At 42.1% G+C, this 18,517-nt stretch overlaps 1 protein-coding gene across 2 annotated transcripts in view; it reads left to right on the forward strand.

The window, feature by feature from the left end:
* The window catches only part of CTNNA3 (catenin alpha 3), a 413,367-nt gene that overhangs the window by 65,032 nt on the left and 329,818 nt on the right, over positions 1-18,517 (forward strand). For both annotated transcript variants that reach the window (XM_033066154.1, XM_033066155.2), the window contains exons 6-7: positions 7,874-8,137; positions 12,135-12,338. In XM_033066154.1, coding sequence (XP_032922045.1) covers positions 7,874-8,137; positions 12,135-12,338 — 468 coding nt within the window. The remainder of the gene's footprint in view (positions 1-7,873; positions 8,138-12,134; positions 12,339-18,517) is intronic.

An 18,517-nucleotide genomic window follows, 5' to 3' on the forward strand; every position in this document is an offset into this window, starting at 1 on the left:
CCAGTTTGAAGGACTTTCACGTGATTGAACCTCTGACAGAGCATTCAGCTTAGGAAAATGGAAATGATGTATTGAAAATTCAGACTTTCTGTAACAAAAATTGTAATAAAATGCCTTATTTCAGACCAGTTTACTTCAGTTGGATTTTTTCATGGGACTTGAGCACCTTATTTCTTACCTATTTAGAGATCAAGAGATCATTTACCAACTTTACTGCTACATAAAAAATGCACTGTGGGTAGACCTGGAAGTCACTGAGTCAATTAAACAGTAAAAGTTGGGTCAGTTCAACTATAAAAGTTTGAAGCTGACTTATAATTTAAATTGGAGGTTTAAGCCACTCTTAACAGACAGTAGTCTCTTAAGGTAGTAAATGTACCAGGCAATGCAGTCCCATGCTGATCCCAGTCCTGGAGCTGCTTGTAATGTCTTCAGCAAAACAGAATCCTTGTTGGCTCCATGGATTTTGAAATTACTTGTATTATGGATATGAATAGAGATTGTCGTTCATTTGTTTGAATAAAAACAACTGTTACAATGTCTGCTGTCTGGAAAAAGACGTTTGGTACTTCCTGCCATTGGTAGGAAGGGATGCAGCTTGAGAAAAATCCAATCGTGTAAACCTTTGCCCTCAGATTTGCTGCTATGCATTTGTGGCATATACCTGCTGTGTATTATAAATAATCTCATCAGAGTACTGCCATTTTCTCATCTTCTCAAAGCATTTGTTGTGTGAAACACAAGCTGATCCTTAGCTTGTTACATGTTTGTTTTATCAAACTCTTTTGGTGTTGATGCTTTTTGAATTTGGTTTAACAGTGGTAAGAATTAACTTGTGTTCTGCATTGATGTGCCATCAGGAGGAAGATGAATAAAATTCCTAATCTGAATGGAATCTATGTAAGGATAATTTAGAATTTTAATAGGAATGTTAAAAGGAAGAAATCGGGTTCTGTATTTGCAGAATGTTCCTGACAGATACTGATGCTATAAATTATACAGTTGTTCTTCCTCTGTATGGATTTTGTAGTACTCACAGCAATTTATAGGTCTAGAGTGCAGCTGCTGGAAGTCATTTATTCTCAGTTCTGTATTAAATCTATCACATATAATGCATTAACATTCAGTTCAGAGCTCAAGGGCTTATGGCTGCTTCTTTCTCGCTCTGAGTTTCTGTGTTTGCAAGGCATGCAGAAAACAAAATTTAAAAACCTAAATTGATATACAGGAAAAAAAAAAGGGGATTGTCCATGATAAATACTTGAACCCAACTCATTTTGCAGTTTCAGCTGAGCAATGAAAACAAACCCTGTTTTAGCATTGCTGGAATTGGTAATGCTAATAAGCTTGTTTTGATGGATTAGCTCTTCAGTCCTGTTTGCTTGAGTGATGCTCTTTACACACGTCAATCGGACGTGTCTGCGAGTTAGAGAGTCTTAATATTCCCTGCACTTTGCTATGGGTGCATCTTAGACTGGAGGAGGCTGTCATTGATTTACTTGATTCGCCTTGTTTTAGGTGTGGGGGTTTTTAATTTGAAAAAAAATGGAAGCACATTATTTTAAATATTTTGGAAGTACAGTAATTTCACAAATACAAGCCGCACCAATTTGACCAAAAGTTTGGTGGAAACCTGGAAGTGCGGCTAATATTCGAGGGCGGCTAATACATGAACAATATTCTAAAAGCTGCCAACACGGAAGTGAGAGCTCGCGGCAGCCCCAAGCCAAGCTGGAGCCCGGCTGGCCCCGGCTGAGGTGGGAAATCCTGGCAGAGGCGGGGCCAGCAGTATGGGGGGTGGGCGGCAGAGCCTGAGCCAGCAGGGCGGGGCAGGGGGGCGGCAGACCCCGGGCCAGCAGGGCGTGGGAGCCCGGGAGAACTGGGGCTAGCAGTGCAGGGGAGCATGGCAGAAGCAGGAAGCCCGGCGGGTGGGGCTGCCTGGCAGCGGGGGAAGCCCAGCAGAATCGGGGCCAGCAGCGTGGGGGAGCCCGGCGGTGCGGGGGCCTGCAGTGCCGGCCAGGGCGAGCAAACGCGGCGGCGGTGCAGACGGGAGGGGGCGGCCGGCGAGCCTGGCGGCGGCGGCAGCCCTGCCGGCTGGGCGAGCTAACATGGCGCGGGGCGGCCGGCGTGCCTGGCAGCAGCAGCGGCGGCTGGCCCGCCGGCAGGATGAGCAAACGCGGCAGCGGGGCGTTGCTGACGGGAGAGGGGGGGCCAGTGAGCCCGGCGGCGGCTGCAGCACCACCCGGCTGGCCCCGTCGGCAGCCATGAGTGGGCCGAGCCTTTCTGGCCCCGCCCCAAGCCAGTAAACCCCGCTATGCCGCGATCCTGTTACTAATTGGCCAATTTGTGAAAGCTGCGCACGGATTCTCGCTACGAACGAAAGTGCGGCTAATGTTCGGGGTGCGGCTTATCTATTGACAAAGACAGCAACATTGTCGAGGCACCGGAAGTGCAGCTTATACTCCGTGCGGCTTGTATTCGTGAAACTACTGTATTTATAATATTAAAAAGAGTTAAATAGTTCCTGGAGCTTGACAGAAGAATGGGGACAAAGGGCATGAAGATTTGTTGAGTATATAATCTGTGAGGAAAGAGCAGGTGGAACAGACTACCTTTTATGAGTCCTGTACCTGTTTATTGTTGATGATTTCCCATCTTTCATAATAAGATAATAAATCTAGGAAAACTGGGCTATGTTCTGCTTGAAATGAGGAGGAACTTCTACGTGGGGAAACTTGAGCTGATTTGTTGGAGAAGAGATCCTGAACTCTTGTGGCAGATGTACTATAGTCTGGCATGATCACTTAAAAGAAAAGATGACTGGAACAAGCTAAATGTGGAAGAGTTGTTTGTTGTCTGTTAAACTCCATCAGTGAAAGTGCTCCTGGACCCTGTATGAAGGGATCTGCCAGCAGAAATTTTTTACTTAGGCTGTTTCTAAGTAGCCTTAATACCACTAAGGCAGGAAAAAACCCAAGTTTTCAATCCAATAAACATCCCCAAATCTCTCGTAATTTTAATACCTCAGAAAAGAAGCAAGTAAAGTAATCACATATGGTATTATGAGAGTTTAATAAAATGGAAAAAACAGTTGTGGATGAATACACATTCATCTGTTCTGCTGCATTTTTCAGTGAGTTATCTTCCATTGAAAAAAGTCCAGGCCAGAACATTTCCTGAAAGCTTTAACAGCTTAGTTAAAGCTTCCAGATGTGATAAGACCTTCTGGAGGTCCCTACCTTCTGAGGCCTCTCCCTGATGAATGGTTCCTGCTCTAGTTCTAGGCAAGCTCATTGGAGACAAATGTGACTGTAGCTGTACTAGGTGAAGACCTTTGTGAGCTAATGTATTAATTCTTATAGGGAAAAAATTACTTTGCTCCCTTTCCAAATCAACTCCTTCATCTAGGAGACTGCAAGTTAACAGCAGAGTGTTGGAGTGCAGGGACCAGATCCTGCAATAGCAGATAGAGAAGTGACAGCAAGGATTGCTCCATCAATAACCGGGCTAGAATTTACCAGAGCATGGGGGAGACAGAATATTGTGCAGTAGTTGCAATCTGATGCAACCAAATCATCAAGAGAAACTGCATCTTCCCCTGTCTGAACAAAGAATTCCTGGAAAACATGAGTAAATTGCAAGAGCAGGGGTGTTAACCAGTAATGGCTTTGTGTAAGAGAACTTTGCTGCTCTGTGGTATCATAATCACACCTGTGTGATGAATATAGATAGGTATTGATACAGAGAGCAGCTTCTGCTGGGAACCTCAGTCCTGGGAATCCCTTCCCTGCTTGCTCTCAGTTGACTCCAAGATCCAGTTTTATAAAGGCTGCTGAGAGAGACAGAGGGTATTACTGAAGGCTTGTGCTAACACTGATATGCATTTGTACTGTAACACTTGATATTATTCATGCATATGATGCAAACAAACTCTGCATACACTTTTGTCCATAGAGTCTGTGTTTTGTGTATGTGGTGTTTCTGTGCTCTATACATGCTGCAGTGTAGAGATGCAATGAGACACTAGAACTCGTGATGATTTCTCAGGTCAGAAAAAATGAGTCTAGAGGCCAGATAAGACGTTTTTATTAGAAAGTTATAATGGAATTCCTCACAGTCAAGCACACACTATGATCATGCCAGGTAAGGATAGCCTGAGTGGTGTCTAGCTCGCTGTGAATGCATGTAAGGGAACCTTTAGTGGTCAGTGCAGCACAGCTCTATCATCTGGTAGTGTTTCATTTGTGCCAGCAAAGCCTTTATCCTACTAGGAGTTTCCCCCAATGTTTATTTGTCTCTTTTTTGTGTGGTTGCAATGACTTGTGTACGTCATCGGTTCTGATGTAGTTTTTTAACTACATGGCCTTATGTGGAGGGAAGCAGCCACCAGGTCATGCTGTTTGCAGCTTGGCAAATTGAGTATTTTGTAGAGCAGGCAGGGTCAGGTTTCTGGTGGAGCTGATAGCAGGTGATTCCTGCTGCTGGTAAATGCTTATCTGAAAAAGGTCCTGTGGGGTGCAGAGCCCTGGGGACGTGAGCTCTAACACCAGCGTTCCCTTGGCAGAACTGACACAGTTCAGGGACATCTCTGCTCAGTGTCGCACCCAGATCTTTTTCACTTGCTTTTGTCGCTGAGACACTTACTTGCACTGAAAAGGAAGACACAATTTTAATGAAATCTGTCATCTTGGAAGAGTTTGAGCTTTGTTATGGTCTTTGAATCAGCAACTATGCATGATTTGTCAGTCACTTCTGGCTGAAAGCTGTATGCTAAAGCCCAGGTTTAAGCTGTGATAACAATTAATGCTTTTGTCCCCTGTTTCTATAGTAGTATGAAATGGTGGAGGTTTGTATGCCTGTGTTTTTCCTGGATACAGAAGTGGGTTCAGTAACATCTTTGTCTGCAGAGAGCAGGCTGGGTACTGCAGTGCACTTTGAAGCTACAGTTGATGCAGAATACAGCAGTGTGATTTGTACCGACGGTGATCCCAGCCCCTGAGAGTTGTGCTGATGGGAATGATCAGTGAACAGGAGCTGGCTCCCTGGTGTATTGAGCTGTCAAACCTTGGATGTATTATGTGGCATAAAGAACAAATTTTTTTCCCTCCTTTTTTTTCTCCTTATTGAAGTAGTGCAATCAAAGCTTAACAATGAAGGTAGTTTTCAAGTTCTTAAAAGTCTTCTTGTCCATTCACTGGGTTTAGCTGGAACAAGCCACAGCTGGGAATTTCTGATTATCCATGCATTTTCCATTCTTGTCATGGACAACCAGATAAAAGGAAGACACAGAAGTATGTCTTGGAAGGACTGGGACAGCAGCCCAGATAAGTGTTACTATAGTGGGGCTCTTGGACTGGCAGTGGTTGGAGATGGGATTATCTTTAATCTCAGCTGGTCTCACATGGCATAACTGATTTAATGTGGAAAAACATGTGCTAGACTAAAAGAAGACTTCTAAAGTGAAGTTGGAATAAGAAGAAAGTGCTAAACCATGAAGAAAAAATAAAATAGCCTGAAGTGCAGTAAAGTAGCTGGGTGAACTGCAGGTATTTGTAGAGACTAGTGTCCTCCTTCAAAGAACTAGTTCATTATTCTGCTAATCCACATATGCAGAGCTTTAATAGTAAATTCACTCAATCTCAGGGGTCTTTTTTGGTCCATTTATGGAAAAGATCAGACTAACATTATCAGGTGTTTCTTCTTTTCACATGAAAAATCTCAAGGAATAAATTCTTCCTCAGTATGGGAAGGAAGTTCTTCTTTGGGGGCTCTCCAAGCTCACAGCTAAACAACAAAGTAGAGATGAATTTAATGGGTCTGAGCTTTTTATCTTCTTAATTTTAACATGTTACTGAACAAAACTGGGGCTCTTTGTAGGAGAATTTATCAATGCCGTGACTCTGAATCTCTACAGTATTGTGTGAAACAGAAACATTAATTTACTGAACCTTTCCAGACATTGTTACTGCCTGCTGTTACTGGCTTTGTGCTACTGCCTTACCAGTTTTGCTTTTCTTATGAACTTCTCAATCCTGGTTGGACAGTACTGTTTTAGAGAGAAAAAGTATTTTTTAAAGGCTTTTTGGGTTTGGTAGTCTGCATATGATGAGGCAAGGTAAGAAATGGTAAATAATAGAAGCTAGTTAGGCTGAAGTGTTGCATGTTCTTTCCATTGTATCTCTAGGTCTGTGGCTTCCTTGTAGCACAGGAGAAAAAGAGGGCAGTCTGCTGTCTTGTAATAATTGCAGGAAAGATAGATTCACTAATTAGAACCAGAGTCAGTGTTTAAATAACACTTCTTTTCTGAAGAACTCCAGTGCACTGGACAAAATACAGCTGCTTTACTGAGGCTGGAGATGCTGTAGTATTTGGATTTGAACACACTGGGTGATAAAATAATTCTTGCACAGTGGTGATTCATTTATATATTTATTAAAAATTTAAAAATACGTTATGTGTTAATACACTCAAGAAAACACAGTTTTGTGATTAAGATGATGAGTTGGTTAAACTGTTGTCTACTCGTGCTTGAGACTACATCTCTTTCATTTTGCTTTTGGTTTTTTTGCTGCTATGTCCCCGAGATTTCCAAGTTAGCCTGAGGAAGTAAGATGCAATCCTATGTCCAATGCATATCTTGGAGAAAATGAGATTTTAAAAATACAGGACTGGTTCATTTAATATCAAATACTCTTCAGCCATAAACTTCAAAACTTCACACAGTGAGAAGTGGATACTGTGATGCTTTTGTAAATAATGCATGTAGAGCCTGATGCAATGCAAAGGAAAATAATTAGACTTCAGATTGCCTGTGGGCAGGCTGTGAGAAGTTTTGTATGCATTTACTTGTTCGTTCTTCATTTGTGCCTCTTCTCATCATTTGAATCTGGTGCCACAGGCTCAGATGTACTATTTTCCCTTTTTTATTTTCCCCCTGAATTTAACTGTTTCCTTCACCCAAGCAATCTCATAAATATCTATTAGTTTTCTTTTCAAAGGGACATGGTGCAGAAGAAACAGGGGGCAATGTCTGTAATAAAATAGGATGAGGCAGGAGGCTCTGTACAGCCTGATGTTGTCTGTGTGGTTGTTCCAAAGTCCATAATTATGGTTCAGCTGTGCAAATAACAGTGCCCATGACTGATTCCTGGAACCAGATAAATTGGACTGGGGGTTTCTGGCAAGCTGGATGTCCCTTTCTGCTGGCAGGAGGCTGTAGGGTTTCGGGGAGGTCTGGGTGGAGAGGGGAGGGACAAGACAGATGTGGTAAGATCCCTGAATGTTGAAGTGAGTACACAGTAGGGAGGAGGGGAAGGAGGCAATGGTACCTCAAGGTGGCTCCTCTCAAGCACGTTTCTTATTTCCACACCTTCCATGTTTCCCCTTTCCTGGGAGTGTAGGATTGTTATCCCTGACCTGATGTCCCTTTCTGCAGTGTGCTCGAGACAGAGGCTCCTGGGGCAGGGGAAGCAGCACAGGAAATTTGCTCAGATGCAACAATTACAGAGTGCCTTAACTCTGTGTGCACCTCTGTCTTTCTCTGTTGCCTCTGGAGAAAGACATGGCTAGGAGGAAAGACAGCTAATTCCCAGGGCAGTTTTCCTCAGAGAAAAAAACCAACCAAAGCACAGAGAGTTCATGGTGCTGCTTGTAAGACACACTAAAAATTGTGTATCTTTTACACATACTTGGTTCATTTCTCATGAGGTAATGATGATTCAATTGCAACTATTGTTACAGTCCATTTTCACAAACTTTGATGAATTTAACTTGATGTTTCCTTAAGCAGAATAGAGATAGAAATGAAAAAATGTTTATACGTGTCAGTTTTGGAGTGCTTTTGGAAATAAACAGCCTGTTCTTCTGCTGACAGGATTTGAAATCTAGCAATCAGCGAGATGAAATTGCTGCAGCACGTGCATCCCTGAAGGAAAATTCTGCTTTCCTACATTCAATATGTTCAGCTTGTTTGGAACATTCAGATGTTGCATCCCTTACAGCCAGCAAGGATTCAATTTGCAATGAAATACAGAATGCTCTCAATGTAATTTCTAATGCTTCCCAAGGAGTTGGAAATAAAATGGAGCAACCTGCATCTCACACAGCTACTCTTGGCAGTGCACTTGATGAGCTTGAGGTATGTAAACGTGTGAGATTACAATACTTTTGGAGAAAAGGTTTATTTATTTTTTTAATAACTATTGGTATCATAAATTATGAGCCTAAAGGCATTAAAGATTGTTGCTCTGCTTGGTCCTAGTCTAAATAGTACCACTTAAAATTATTTCACTGAGAGGGATCATTTTCTTCAGAGGAATTTGGAAGGAAGGCTTCGTGTGTATTCACTATTTGGCTCCCTTGGACCAGAGGGCAGAGTTAGCTCCAGTTGTGTCACTGCTGCTGGAGACAGACATGTCCTGCACTGAGTGGGCAGAGCCCAGGAGTTCAGTTTGCTTAGAAGTGATTCTCAGCTCACAGTGCCCACTGCTGCCTTGGCTGCATTTGAGCTGCTGCCATGCAAGCTCAATCCTTGTGTCCAGAATGTGTCAGTGGGATCATTCTGTAGTTTGTATAATTGAATAATTCAGAAACCTCATTATATTTGCTGCTTATCATTAAGTAAAATGACACAGCCAATATGTTTTCACCACTCTGCATTTCTGCTTCCATTATTGAAGCAAATACCTGGGGGAAGGCAGCACTTTCTCTATTGCTGACCTCATCCAAAGCTTTTCCATGGAGATTTTCCTTTTTCTCATGGCTGCTCTGGCTCTCAGCGGTGTCATTTTCCATTGTCCTGCCAGGAATGGTAAAAGATCTCCTGCAGGTGAGAGTACAGACCTTGATCCTCTTGGGGTGTAACTGATGTAGGCCCAGATCATCAAAAGGAATGAATGTTTCTAAACACATTTGCAAATGTGGGTGGTTTGGATTGTGAATTCTTGAACTTAGCAGATCTCAGAATCCCAGTGCTAAGAGTGTGATACATTTTCAGGCAAATTGATGTTAGGACTGATGGTAGTAGATTTTTATCTAAAATTTTCAATGGAAGATTAAAGAAATACATTGAAATATGGCAGTTTATTGATCAAAACAGTGGCATTGTATTGATCAAAACAGACCTCTCAGTCATGCTCAAAGTCAAATCAGACAGGTTTTTCCCCCAAAGGAACAGGCTACAATTGCACCTTATGTGCTATCCATTCTTGCTTCTCACAACAGGTTTTAAAATTACAGTTCCTAATCTATTTTCCTAATAAATGGAAGGAAAAGGAAACATGTAAGTCTAATACATAACTTGTTCCAGCGTAACTGTAAATGACAAATGAGATTCCTTACATGAGACCCACTGTTTACCTAGAATTACTTAAAAAAAAAAAAAAAAGAAATGTCAAAAGGGTTGCATTTTTTTACTGCAGACGAATTCATCTTGACTCTATGTAAGCAGTACTGTTTAAAAATGCAGTAACATTTTTTATTGTTCTAAAATTTGAAATTTGTGATAATCACAAAATGGAAAAAAATAGTATTTTGAATTGAATTTGTTTTTATTTGGAAATGTAAGAACATAGAAGTCTGACGGTTGTAAAAGGCTGTTGTTTATCAAGTTGTAAATACATTTTTACCTAGGTAGCACAAATGGGAATTGAAGCTGTGTGAGTTAGATAAAGCACAATTTATAGAGCATTTAACTTCTGAAATGATTTTATGAGTTAGATGGTTACACTTTTCTCCTTTTACAGAAAGTTCTATTGGCTAAGGACCTGAAATAACCTTTGCTCTATCTTCTTGTTGCAAACACAGTGTCATGAAATAGATTGATGCAGTAAATAGTCTGGTGGGAACAAATCTCATTAAATGTTTATAGTGTGGAAATGTATCTCGGAGCTTACCCAACAATCTAGTATCTAGATGGTTTGCAATATCATTCTTCCTTTGCCAGTGCTGGCACTATGAAAGTTATTAAAGATTTATAGGTGAGGAAACCACCAGTAAAATTAGAGCAACTAACTCCTAAATCAGTAGATTCTCAACAATTCCTCTTAGAGGCTCCCTATAACTACCGTGTCATTTGTAAATAAACACAAAATTGTAACTTTAAAATTTAATTGCATATTAAGATCTGTGAAAAGAGCATGTGGGTGCAGGTTATCTAATGCCTTTCCCTGCTCTTTCATCTTGTGAATGCAAATGGATTTCTCACCAAATGCTGCAGCTCCTGCCTGAATCTCTGTGGGTGTGTTCAGCTGCTCTGTGCTCCTTGAGTGACCGTGGCCATGCAGCAGAGCAGTGACATGTGAGATGCCAGAAGGCTGTGAGCCACTCCAGAACTTCACCAAATGCAGCCAAGTTTCTGCATACCCATGGGCCCTCTTTTGTTCTGGATCACACCAGTGAGGGAGAAAACAGGGGTCTGATCACTCCTCTTAAATGCTTGAGTGTTTGAGTTATCTAAGAGTAGCTGACCACTGTTTAGCCTGGTAAATCAGACCCTGTTTCTTGTGTGTCTGATGTCTTCTTATTGAGTCTTTCCTGTGTAGATGTACTGATAGTGAATAAGTAATGAAACGATTTGAAGAATTTTATCTGTAGGGCAGAGTCTGAACTCTTATTTTTCTGGCTGTTACCACCTAGATTTTTTTATTCAGAGATGAACCATAGTAGCTTTTTGGCCAGTGCTATTTATCCGTCTTGGTGTAAATTTTCTCCAAACTGTCTCCCAAAGGAGGACATTTCTGTTTTGGGTCAGACGAGATTTGGAGGCAGCCATTTTTCCAGCTAATTGGATCGTTGGCTGTGGCTCCCAGGTGTGTCTTAGTGATCCCCAGTCAATGAAGCTGTTTTATCTGCAGCAGCACTTCAGTATTGTACCTGCCAGGTGTGTTTTGCATTACAGTGGATACCTTGTGTACAGTTTGGCATTGAGGGGGCTGCTTCAGATACAGGAGGTTGAGGGGAAGCTGCTACTGCTGCAGTGAAGAGTGGCCATGTGGCACAGCTGGAGCAGATGTGAGGTACCCCAGAACACCTTGGGGTTAAGGGCTGTAACGGGAATGAGGGAGGCAGAGTTTCAGATCTCTAACAAGACTTATGGCTCAAGTCTCCTTACCTCACTGTTAAAGCTTTTATCTTGTGGTGTTCTAATAGAACATTCTCATTTCTAGCTTAAGCTTGACAGTCCCTGAAATTGTCCTATTAAATCTAAATTGAAAAAAAAAATTTAAATCCTCCAGTTTAGTCTGGAGAGTTTGTCTGGCACATACTGGGTAAGCACAGATAAGTTCTAATTTACCTGACTTCCATGTCAGGGTGTCTGGCATAGTTTTCTTGTTTAATATTTCTTCTGAAAGCTTGAAACCACCTATGCATGTGATGTAAGAGATTAATGAGTGTATGTGGAGTGTAGGTATGGAGATCAGGACCACAATGACATGGTTTCAGATGTTCAGTCGTGTTACCAGTTACTGGTTTGAATTCCTTCAAATGCTGAAGCTCAAATACTTACCTTCACATTTCATGAAAAGCTCATATTTTCCTTTTCTTTCTCTTTAGAATATTTGCTTGCCACACAAACATAATTAATTTTATCAAGCCAAAAGAGTTGTCTGGTTTTGTTTACCCTACCTACTGAAAAGCAAAAGGACACTTATATCGATGTCCTTTGGAAAAATAATTGTTAAACAAAAGCTGCAGTTTCTATCTTTGCCCATATTCAACCTGTTAAAAGTGGCAGCAGTGACTTTCTGCCACAGTGTGGGATTGCTTAGACTAAAAATCAGCAGAATTAGACTCCTCGTGTAATCTGACAACTTTATCAGCTATGAGCTACCACTGCTGGCTCTGAGTTAAATCCAGAGGTTCTCCTGATCTCTAAAAGACTGAATAGGCATTGAAGCCCTCTCTCAAGACACTGAATGGCAGAGAGAACCTGGGTTTGTCTGCAGATGACTTCTGTGTGCAGGCCCATTAGGGAAAAGCAATCTGCCGTGGTCAAAAGTATTGTGGAGGCTTCCAGTGGAAAGGGCTAGCAGAACATCTGGGAAGCAAAATGTCACTGCAGCTCTGCAAGTGAAAAATAAAACAGCAGCATCATTGAACTGACCGTTCTTATGTGTACTCTTGGTTTTGTGCAGAATTTAATAGTCCTGGATCCCCTGGCAGTGAACAAGGAGAAGGTGAGGCCATCCCTGGAGCAGCGTCTGGAGGCCATCATCAACGGGGCGGCACTGCTGGCCGACTCCTCGTGCACGCGCGACTCGCACCGCGAGCGCATCATCGCCGAGTGCAGCGCCATCCGGCAGGCCCTGCAGGAGCTACTGGCCGAGTACCTGCGCTCCGTAAGTACCACGGGGCAGCTGAGTAATGCAGGGCCACTGAGTAACGCAACACAGGGCCACTAAGTAACACAACGTGAGGCCACCAAGTAATGCAACACTGGGACACTGAGTAATGTAACACAGGGTGACTGAGTAACATTGGGCCATTGAGTAAAGCATCACTGGGCCACCAAGTAACACAGGGCAGCTGAGTAGCACAAGGCAGGGCCAGTGGGCAACTGAGTAACACAACACTGGGCCACTTAGTAACACAGGGCAACAGAGTACCACAGGGCAACTGGGCACCTGCAGAACACAACGCAGGGCAGCTGAGTAACGCTGGTCCGCTCAGTGATGCAGGGCCCCACTTGGGCTGCCTCAGCACCTCCTGCTCGGGGAGCTTAGCATTTAAGCCAGAGCTAAAGTACAGTCCAACCTGTGTTTCACAACGTGCTCTTTAAAAGGTTGAAAGGGACGTTTTTCTCCAGAAATCTAAGCAGAAACTAAATACACATCCCCAGAATCAGTATGACTTGTATTATATTGTGTATATAAAGTCTGTGGAAAATGCCATACCAGAGATAAAATGTATGTGTTTAGGCATTTTATACTTGTTGTGAACTGTCACAGGTTCAGAACAGACAGTCCTTCATATGCCAGAAACACGAATTTCTTCATAATGCCACTTCCTAGACTAGAGTTTGAAAATGTAATCTCTGTTCCTGTAGAATGCAACAATTTAAATAATAATTTCTTAAAAGGTAAGCAATCTGTTATTGTTATTTCCAGTAGGGTGTTGACACCAGAAGAGGAGTAGTGCACCAGTTGACAAGTGTTAGAATGACTAAATTGCTATATTAGGAAGACAGGAGTGTTGGTAAACCCAGAAATCTGGTTGTCTGGCATGCTTGTAGCTGTGAATTAGAAAAGGAATGCAGTTTGCATTTTAAAAGTTATTTTTCTTTTAGCTTTGAAGACTGGATTTGACACTTGTTATGTCTGGCAGGTAAATGTTGAAACAGTGAAGACTCAATACTGTTAATATGGGTACACAATGTTAATCTCGTGCTTTCCATTTCTAAACATTTTCTGTAGGCATAATGTTCTTTTCTAAAGATACCTCAGGATGATTCATCAAGCAAGCACATTGAGAGAACAATTGTGTGATACAGATATTTGTTCTCTTTTTGGGAAGCTGAGATTCCTTCCTGTGCTCTAGGTCATAGCAGTAAACACAGTCTAAAGCTGTTCTAATGAGACTGTTTGCTTTGTCTTATTTTATTGTCCTTAGGATAATGTAGTGTAGGGACTAAAATAATCTATGCATATCAGATGTTTTTTCAACTCACAGATATTGTATTGATTATTGATATTTCTCTTTATTTATTGGGAGTTTACAGATGCTTTATTAAAGTCAAGTTGTGCTTTCAGGCCTTGTACCAGAGCAAGGTGCTATAAAAGTTTTACTCAAAATGCTGTTGGATGCAGCCTTAATTCTTGAACTTCTCTGGAAGTGCTTTACACATGGGTTAGATTGTGAGATTTCGTCAGCCCTGGTTAGCTTGTAAATCTTTGGTATGTTGTAGCAGATTTCTCTTGAATTGTCTCTTCTAGCATGGGTCAGGGTTTGCTGTTAAGTGGATGAAAGTTTTATACAGGAAGTCATCCACATTTAATGGTTGGACTTAATGATCTTGAAGGGCTTTCCCAACATAAATGATTCTATGATCCTACCCAGGGCATGTGGCAGGATGCAGATGTGGTGAACAGCATCCTGTATTAGTCCAAAAGATTTCTGTGGGTTTGTCCCAAGAACACTTTCCTGTGTATCTCTGGTGTGAAACGACAAGATTTTAAGTCAAATGGTCTTAAATTCTTAGACTCTTGAAACAAAACTGTGATGATCTTTTGTACTTCAGAAATAATCATGAGTTTAGGGTACATAATGTAGAATAGATGGAAAAGAATAAAACATAACCCACCTCACTGACTTGAGAGTCAGAAAGCTGCTATTGAAGTACGACAGTAAGGAAAGTGTCCTATAATTTGCTGCAGAACACAGTGACTGCACAAGGCAGCAAAGACAAGGAAGCAGAATGGAAAAAATACAAAAGATTTAAATGTATGAGGTTTACATAACAGGAGAGAATGAAAAGTTTTTAGTTTCTTTTACAGCTATTCTTACACAATTATTACTGAATGGAAAAACTCACTGAGTTAAATAAGTTTTTCAATGAGAAGATTATCAGATGCCAATTACTTTATTTCACAGCTCTAACTCACTGAAGAGGAGATGATAGATCCAGGAAACAGTGCTGATTTATATCAGTGTCTTTTTGGCTTTTCTATTAGTAGTTTCAATAAGCCAGGCCTGGGAATTGAATGAGCTGTAAAGATGATGACAGCTATTTGTTACCATTGCACAATTTAATTTTCTTCTCCTTGGGAGCACTGTTGTACTCCACAGGCAGGTGCTCTGTCTGTGGAATGCTTCATGGTGTTTGTGTATATGCCCTCCTGGCCTGTGCCCTGTGCTGAGTGCCCTCCAGAGCCCCTGTGGCACAGCTTGTAGGTGCGAGTGGAAACTTCTGCTTGCCCACAATGCACCCAGGGCATGCTCTGCTCTGGCTTCGTGCTCTTGGAGTGTGGCTCCCAAGCACGGCCTCCCTGCTGCCATTTCAGCCCTGTGCACTTCCTCTCACAAGCTGTGCCAGCCAGCTGCTCCAAGGGTTTGTTTTTCTGCAGATTTTCTCCTGTTTCTTGCTGGCACATTGGCTTGGCCACTTACCTTAAAGCTTCTTCCTGTGTGAGTGTTGCCAGTGGGAGCTGCATTGCCTCAGAGACACCTCCCCCACTAGTGCCACCTCCACAGGTCCTCCAGCAGCTGCTTTGCCAGGTGTCACCCTGGTGACATCCGGGGTCTCTCTGCTCTGGTGCTGGTGGTGGATGTGCTCTGCCTCAATCTGCCTCAACCCAAATGTTGAGCTTAAACAGGGCCATAGCCAAGGGTATGGGTGCCTGAACTCTGTAGGTTCTGCATTGTCTGGTCGTTTGAAATGAGGCCTCAGTGCTTAAACTTGACAGGAATGAGGGACTTGTCTTTACAAACAAGCTGTGGGCCTGCTAGGAGATAAAACTAGCACTGACAGGTAAGAGAAACAATGGGAAGGATTCCACTGCTTGATAAATGGAATGAGAGACTTGTCTTAACAAGCAAACTCTAGGTCTGCTGATAAATGAAATTGGATACTGAGAGGTGAAAGAAACAATGGGAAGAACCATAAATCCTATAGGAATTCCACTGATGGACACAAGGAGGGGGTCTCAGGTATTAGACTTTTGGGAAGTCTGTGCCTCTCAAGTACCTCAGCTCAAATGGGGAGAGAGGGACATGTGGCTGGGAAATGAGGATAAAAGGAGGCTGTGTCCTCCAAAAATTTGAGAGACCCCAGGGGAAATGTCCCATGGCCTCTCTCTTTATTTGAATAGAGTTACAGGACTCCTCTTGTGTCCTTTTTGGACATAAACCTCTGGTGTTTGTGGATTCATTTTCCTGACAAACTGTACAGGAACTTAGGCTTTATTATCCCTAACATTTGAAATAGTATGAGGAGTATAGCTTTTGTGGTTCCTAAATTTGTTTTTTAAAAATTTTCTTAAATTATTTGAAGTGTCTAATGAGCCTCAAGGGGATTAAAGATTAAGAGTGGTGTCAGTGATAAATTTTAAAAAATTTTTTAAAGAGTTTTAAATGCAAGCTGGGAGAAACATTATCTCAGAAGATACTTGCTTTTATGTGTCTGTTTTTCACAGAGGTTTTATCACAGTAAATGGTATAATGGAAAGTGAAGCAAAATGCTCTCCACAAGAACCTCTTAAGTTTTTCTGCTCACAGAATAATTCAGACAGATAGTAAATTGGAAATACATTTATAATTCTTCTGAAAGGCAGCAGTTTTCCTTCTTAATGATTTCAAAAATTCTTCAAAATTATTTGTGTACTACTGTCGTGTTTCTGAATTTTACTCATGGCTACACATTGTTAGGGGATATATTTGAATTTTAGGACATCCTAACAGGAATTAGTACTGTGGATTTGGATATCTTCTCAATGGCAGAGTCATACTGTAGTGTGGATAATAGTGAAATAATGAGCAATCACGTTGTTCTAGTAATAAGCACTTGCTTTTTCCCAATGACAAACTCTTGTCTCTTCATCCTTTCCAATGGGAAGTTCCTGAACTCCGTGGGGTGCAACAATACAAGCTCCACGTTTGCTGATTGTGCTTTTACTCAGTCACAGGAAGGACATTCCCTTCCCTTCAGAAGGGAGAGTGGAGCTGTGATTGTGTGAGTGCAAGTGGCTCTTGTGAGCAGCACTAAGTGCTGATGTCTCTGCCATCATTAAATGGGGAGATGAACAATTACTCTGCATCCTCCTCTGGCTTTCAATAAAGAAAGGTCAGATACACTTCTAATATGACAGCTGCTTTCTTGAACTGAAATCCCCTTACTATTTCAATGTGTTTCATGCTATTTGAGCTTCATTAGTTTTAATGAAGCTTATTATGGCTATAGGTTGGAGATACATATGTGTGTGTGTATTATATGTGGCTCAGTGTATTTTTCTGATCAGTTCTGATTTCACTTCCTTCTTGTGCATTCCAAAAATGTTTGTTTCTTGACTGGGTTTTTATGTCATGGGTGAGACATGGGTAATTTAGTGTGGACATGTGTGGCTCTTTACCAGCCACAGGTGGTGACAGCTGCTGTGTCCTGCTGTCCCACAGCTGTGCCATATGTGTGGCAGGGAGCAGAGCCACACCAGCAGTGCATCCATTAAAAACTGTGAGGAGAATAATGATACACTTTACCTTGAGGCACATCAGGAAGTGAAGCTGCCCACCTTGTACATGTTTATATTGCTGCTAATCGAACCCTGGCCATGTAGCCTAGAGGCAGGCTAGCTGAGGCTGAGCAGGAATGCTCAGGTATGCCTTGAATGATCAGGCTGAGCTCAGGAATGATCAGGTGTGCCCTTTATTGCCTGTAGGGCATACCTGAACCTTGCTGGGAATGCAGCTCCTGGAGCTTTATGGAACTGACTTCCCTCAAGGCTCCAAAGCCTTGTCCTTCACCACTGCATTGTGCCCACAGCTTCTGGCTGTGAGACCTGTTTGGATCTGAGCACATCAGCTGAAGCGCTGTGAGGATGAGGAGCCAGGATCCCTGAAGGCAGAGGGGTGACTGGGACAGGTAGTGAGCTGGACTGGATGAGCCCTTAGGGAACGGGTGGGCAGTGCAGAGGCCATGGGGAAGGTCCATGGGGAAGCTGTGGGAAAGGGGCACTGTGGATAGCTGGGACTTGGGCTGTTGTGTCTCTAGGACTCTGTTCACTGGAACCCCCGAGCATTGCAAATTCAAAACCAGAAAATGAGTGGAAATCCAGGAGTTTTTATTTCTTGGTGGTGTGGTTCTGGGCCTTGCTCTTTGTCTCAGCTGTTAAATTTGATTGCTGTGGAGCTAATGCCCTGCTCTACCTCTGTGTTGAGTACTCTTCAGCAACAACTCAAGGTCTGACCCACTGTCTGGATGTGGAGACTGTGATTGGTAATGTCTTTTTTTGGTGGCATTTTATTGCAATTCTTATTTTTTGAGAGTGTGCATACAGATGCCTCAAGCATACTGATATCTCACCTTGACATTCCTTGTACTTCATGGTTTCCTGAAGACTTTTAACACTTCCCTGGGTTGCCAGTGACACCTGAGGAGGTAAAACCAGGGGACTGTTTGACTTGTCCTCTGTTGTCACTTCCACTTTCCTTCAGAAATGTGTAACTCTTAAAGTTCTGTGTAGCTGCTCTCTGAAGAACTGAGCCCAAACTTGACAGACTTGACTAACAGGGAATTTGAAGAAATTCCTTGTTAAAATCTTCAACAGAATGGTTGTTGTTTATTCATGGAAGAGGGTGAAATAAGTGATTCCTTGAAATCTTGTTTTTAAATCCTTTTTTTATTTCTGAACAAATAAAAACCACTTGTATTTGTGCTTTTTTACAAGAGTGGATTTGAATGCTCTTACTTTACTGTCCTCTTTATACTCAAACATTTTCAGAAAACTGGTGTTCCAGAGAAGTTTGAAATTGAGGTATGTCAAAATGTAAACTAGAAGAATTTCGATGTGTGGGTGGGAAGTGTCAC

The sequence above is a fragment of the Catharus ustulatus genome, chromosome 8 (assembly GCF_009819885.2).
Source record: "Catharus ustulatus isolate bCatUst1 chromosome 8, bCatUst1.pri.v2, whole genome shotgun sequence".
NCBI classification, from domain to species: Eukaryota; Metazoa; Chordata; class Aves; order Passeriformes; family Turdidae; genus Catharus; species Catharus ustulatus.